This window comes from Macrobrachium rosenbergii, chromosome 12 (assembly GCF_040412425.1).
Source record: "Macrobrachium rosenbergii isolate ZJJX-2024 chromosome 12, ASM4041242v1, whole genome shotgun sequence".
Classification (NCBI taxonomy): Eukaryota; Metazoa; Arthropoda; class Malacostraca; order Decapoda; family Palaemonidae; genus Macrobrachium; species Macrobrachium rosenbergii.
In genome coordinates this window covers 31,771,313-31,777,312 of record NC_089752.1, presented here as the reverse complement: position 1 = coordinate 31,777,312, position 6,000 = coordinate 31,771,313, and the positions used below count along the sequence as shown (strand labels likewise).

The 6,000-nt window shown below is 35.8% G+C and overlaps 1 protein-coding gene across 1 annotated transcript in view; it reads left to right on the top strand.

Annotated features, from left to right (window-relative positions):
* Positions 1 to 682: 682 nt before the first annotated feature.
* The window catches only part of LOC136843606 (proton channel OtopLc-like), a 228,025-nt gene continuing 222,707 nt past the window's right edge, over positions 683 to 6,000 (top strand). Inside the window, exon 1 of the mRNA XM_067112095.1 lies at positions 683 to 749. Coding sequence (XP_066968196.1) covers positions 730 to 749 — 20 coding nt within the window. The 5' untranslated portion in view covers positions 683 to 729. The remainder of the gene's footprint in view (positions 750 to 6,000) is intronic.

The following is a 6,000-nucleotide window of genomic DNA, read 5'->3' as shown; positions in this document are numbered from 1 at the left end:
AGAGAGAGAGAGAGAGAGAGAGAGAGAGAGAGAGAGAGAGAGAGAGCACAACGTGATGGGTATAAACGGAAAAAAAAAAAGGCCGAAGCAAATTAAGGGAAAATGTCAAGCTCAGGGGATTGGTCGTAACAGGCGTGGCTGCTGTTGGAATTGGTCGTCGAGGACCAATGCCTTTGGGACTTCAGTGTGTCGTGCAGAGACGGGTTGCAAAGAGTGTGTGCTTGGGGTGCCACAGGTCTCGAAGTGCCACCAAGTCACTGTAGGAAAACACTGTTTGCAGGTGAGTGGTCGATTGGTCTTGGGGGATTTGCCTCTGTCCCACACAGCCAACCATTTTCACTGGGTTCCTTTCCACTCATTTTTGTTTCATTTTTTCTTTGATCAGCATCACCAGTGACCTCAATCTACCAGGATACTAAAATCGACGCCGTAGTAAGAATTTTCGTCATATTTTAATTTTGAAAGGAAAAAAAAAATATCGGGGAGAGGTCATATGGGTGTGGTCGCGTGGTCTCGGGGGCGGGTCACCTTGGGTCATAAGAGAGGGAGCAGAACTATGTGTATGTGAGTGTGAGTGTGTAGTAGTATGGCCGACCTTGAATGGAGGTCGGGGCGGCGGGGGTGGGCGGGATTGGCTCTCCGATGGGTCTGGGTCGCTTGGGCGTCTTGCGAGTGTCAGTGCCTAGCTGGTAGCCGCCCGGAACTCACCTAGATCCCCCGTCTACCATAATGTACCTCCATCCGAACAGGTAAGGAAAAATGTGTTTGTGATACTAAAGAACCGTTTAAAAAGATATTCTTAGTTAAAGTCACGTTTACGTAAGATCAGCAACAAACCAGAGAAAATCTTTGAATCTGTAGAGTGAGATGTTACTTTGTGCATGTGAAAGTTTAATCAATCTGTGTTTGTGAAAAACAGCTCGTGAAAGGATCATTACACCAGTGCCGTGGATTTACGAACAAACGCGGGACTCCGAAAAAATGTGAGTGTTTCTGTTTCTGTGAGAGGAAAACAAATACGCGTTGATCATAAAAGTGAAACTCATTAGAGCCAGTGGCAAGACTACCCTCAAGATGCAACTCCCCCACCCTCCACCCCCACCCTCCTTTCAATTCCCAGACCCCTACTTATCCCCTCCCTCGTACCCGGAATGCCCTACCAACCCCCAGGCATTCCCCAACACCCTCCCACAGCCCCCACTGAACCACTTCACCCACCAAGGACCGTACCATTTCCTGTGCGCAGACGATGGTTTTGTACAGCATTTAGTGATTTACGAAAGATGATGAATAAGAAGAAATGAGAAGTGAGATAAAAAAAAATTCGCCACAGTGAATATCTAAATATGATTTTAAGGAGAGACTGAAAAAAAGGAAAAAAGGAGGCGAGAAAAAACATAGAATGAGGATTAAATAAAAAAGTCTGATGTTAAAAACTGTGAAATTCTCCACATGAATAATGAACAGTTGAAAAGTTCATAAAAGTATTTCGTGCTGGATTAAGCGGTGCTGATACAATTCACCTCAAAGAGACAAACACTCATTTGCATAGAAACATACGACAGTGTGGATGGAAAAAGGCCAGTACTTGCAGAAACTTAACGAAGAGTGCCAAGGTCATGGAATCAAAACACAAATAAAACGTACCAACAAACAAAAAACTAGTGATCATTTTTCCGTGACATTAACAGTGAAGTCTCTAGTCGCGAGTGCCATATAAAAAATGACGGAAATATAATTAATTTTGTGCCATAATTTACCCTCCAGAAAATGTTGAGCCGGAGTATTTGCTTTCGAAGTTTGGGATGAAATCACTAGCTAAAACTGTCCTTATCTTTCTACATATCAGGTTTCACTATAAGCATTGTAATATTTTGTTATTTAGTGCCAATGTACTTTACGTATCTGCAAAAGCATGACAAAGCCAAGAAGACAGAAAATAAATATAATTTTCCACCTGAATGGTCGGCATGGTCGTTTCCTATTACGAACATCAGTTTAATTATTTATTTTCCAAAACGACAAAAGTTCATTGTACCAATTGAACTTCTGTAGGGCCATAGCCACAACGTTTATTTCGTTACGGCTTAGAGGCAGTCTGACGTGGTAGAGGAATGGGGAGTGGTGGGGGATGGGATGGTGGGGAGGGGGAAGCAAGAGAAGACATGAAGCGTCGCATGATGAAAGCGAATAGGATAGACCCATTTGTTTCGAGTGATTGAAAACATCAGCTTTCCACTTTTATTATATATATATATATATATATATATATATATATATATATATATATATATATATATATATATATATGTGTGTGTGTGTGTGTGTGTGTGTGTGTGTGTGTGTGTGTGTGTGTGTGCGTGTATGTGTGCGTGATCAACATCGGTTACCGTAGTACTAGACAAATTCTATTACTGAAACTGTATTTCAAAAATTACTACAAATATGGAATGAAAAAAAAAACTTCGATTAATATACGTCATTCAAATTTACAAGAGAAAGCTTTATTCTTGGTAGACACGATTTAACCAAGCTTTGCCCTTGTGTCTAACAGAAGATAGAAAGCGAAAGGACGAATATAATCGGAGCACAGAATATTATGGATAACCAATGATAGTCCAGCTTATGGCAGGATTATTATAGGAAATTTAGTATCCATTATTAAAGATAAGTTGTCATATTTCCAATCCCCGTCAATGAAGATGACTTTAAATAACAGTTCTCTCGAGAGTAACGAGCAGGAGAGAGAGAGAGAGAGAGAGAGAGAGAGAGAGAGAGAGAGAGAGAGAGAGAGAGAGAACCTGTGGTCCAATTTTATAAAGGTAGAGGTAACCTGTAGTCCTTTTCGTCAAGGCCAGCAGTCCAATTGACCCGTGGTCTCCCCCTGCCGACCCAATTACCGGGGGAGAGGGGAAGGATGTGGTTAGAAAACATGGTTGTTCTAGTGGCTAGGGAACAGTTTCTCCTGAAAAAGTTTCACTATTCTTTAGTATAAAAAAAAGAAGAGAGAGAGAGAGAGAGAGAGAGAGAGAGAGAGAGAGAGAGAGAGAGAGAGAGAGAGAGAGAGAGAGAATGGTAGTTAAACTTTTGAATTATACACATACATACATACATATATATATATATATATATATATATATATATATATACATATACATATACATGTCTATATATGTAATGTATATGTTATTGAGATTTTTAATTTTGTGTTTATAGTATATATATATATATATATATATATATATATATATATATATATATATATATATATATATATATATATATATATATATATAGAGAGAGAGAGAGAGAGAGAGAGAGAGAGAGAGAGAGAGAGAGAGAGAGAGAAAAGACTGGTTTACTAGTCAAACTATTTTAAAGTATTCTAAACCGAATACTTGACAATCACCAAATGAGACGTGCATATCAGCGAACACTTTTTAGCATACGTATTCCCCTCTAATTAACTTGAAACTAATTAGAAGCAATCGCAACCCGGGAGAACTGGGCTGCGAACCACGTGATATTCTTTTTGGTGAATATTTAATTATGCGTTACATGTCGCGATTATTACTTCAAACTTAGTTATGAAGCACTGAACTGTACTTGCAGGTTATATTTCAAACCTTAAATAGAAAAATACACTTGTATTCCCTAAAATAATTGTCTGACAAAATATTAAATTATTTTAATCAGTAAAAAGATAAAAAAAAAAGTGCCAGAGAATATAATGGTTATTCTTAAGAAAACATGGAACTGACATATAATTAAAAAGGGGCTAACAAAGTGTAAGAAACAAATGGAGATTCAAAAAATGATCTTACAAACAAACAAAAGTAAGTGAAAACAAGTCTGACCTTTGGGAAGAATAATGTTGCCAAATCAGGCCTCAAAGAATAAAAACAAAGACAGGTATTAATCATAGGCGGTCTATAAATGAAGCATATACCTCAAACACGCCTGTTCGATAAAGGTGACTCTATCCTCATGGATCCATGAATTGTGGTAATTCATGAACTAACCTCTCACTGTTTTTGAGGTATTTATTTTTTAGGCAACTTCGGCAGCAGTCAAGATTCATCGTTCCATTTGTGGGATTCAGGGTCACTAAGCTATGAGTCGTTTTCGATAAGTCATTATACATTCTTCATCGGGACATTCGCGTCTGAACACATATTTGAAACATATATTTTGGTGTATATGTGTGCGCGTGTGTTTCAGCGTGCACGTATGTATTCCCATGTGCGAGTAGAAAATTTAATATTTCGAAAATTCGCTTCGTAAGTGTTTTACGCAACTTCCTCATTAAAAAAAAAGAAAAGAAAAATAGGAGAAATGGATGAGAAAAAGGAAACAAAGACCCGGCTTCTCCCGCAAAAACAGCTACCTCTTCCGCAGTGTAAGACAAGAGGAAAACTTCTATCACGATCTCTTTAAATGCTTTGATATTTCAAAGTTCCTAGTTATTGTTCCCTATTGTTTCCATTTACAAGAAAAGCAGATGTCATTGCAGTGATCTGCATATTTTATAAGATATTTTGTTATTTATTTATCTCATTCAATCTTTATACAAAAGGGGAAATTCACAAACAATAACCCTGAAAGCTGAATCTCACTCTTTACAATATATATATATATATATATATATATATATATATATATATATATATATATATATATATATATATATATATATATATATATATATATATATATATATATATATATATATATATATATATATATGTGTGTGTGTGTGTGTGTATGTATATATGTATATATATGCATACACATACATAAATACGTACATATCTTCATACACACACACTAATCATGACTTCCCATATAGGTCGATTTAATTTTTATTAAATAAAGAACTATCCGTTCATAGTGCCCGTACTAAGGTCGCAAATCATTTCATAATAATAATAATAATAATAATAATAATAATAATAATAATAATAATAATAAGAAGAAGAAGAAGAAGAAGAAGAAGAAGAAGAAGAAGAAGAAGAAGAAGATATATTTTAAGAATTTTTCATCGTGAAAGAAATGGAAGAACTACGAGTAAAGTAAACTGTAACCACAATTCCCAAACACCATGCTTTCATAAATATACGTGTATATGCGTGTGTGTGCATATATATATATATATATATATATATATATATATATATATATATATATATATATATATGTGTGTGTGTGTGTGTGTGTATACAGTATATATATATTCAGTATACACATATATATATGTATATATGTGTGTGTAAAAAGCGAGCGTTTGTATGAACTTTTATCACTTGCGCAATTGTTCTGTGCATTAATAGAATTAATAAATAATAGTTACAAACTTCCTAGGACTACCAGTCCTCATCGTCCGTTAGTCCGAGAAAGCTTGTAACTTTTCTTGAATAAATATCTCCGCTGGATACCATCCAGTTTAAATGAGGTCCTGTTATTAAATATATGTATATATATACAGATATATAATATATATATATATATATATATATATATATATATATATATATATATATATATATATATATATATATAAAAATGTGCAAGAAATTTTATTCTCATGAATGGAAGAATACGGTCCTTTGCGTCACGTGGAGCAGGAGTCGACAAAGACAAACATAAGAATAGGAAAAACGATCCCACCAACTCAGCCATAGAAAGCAGGGTATGGCTGATGTCTGTACTAAATTTTCAATGGTTTCTTTCGTGCACTTGACATATACAGCAAGGAAGAATTTGACTAAAGATTGGTTCTTTCGTATATTTAAACGAGAATAATTTCAACGAAAACCTCACACCAGCCGGCTAATGAGAATGTTGCAGGGATCTCATTATCTCAAGGAATGTGGTAATCGTGAGGGATTAGAGGCTACTGCTAGTCGATATTTTAAGGTTGGGGATAATAAATATCTCTATGATAGAGAGAGAGAGAGAGAGAGAGAGAGAGAGAAGGCTAGTGGCATGCGTACTATGACC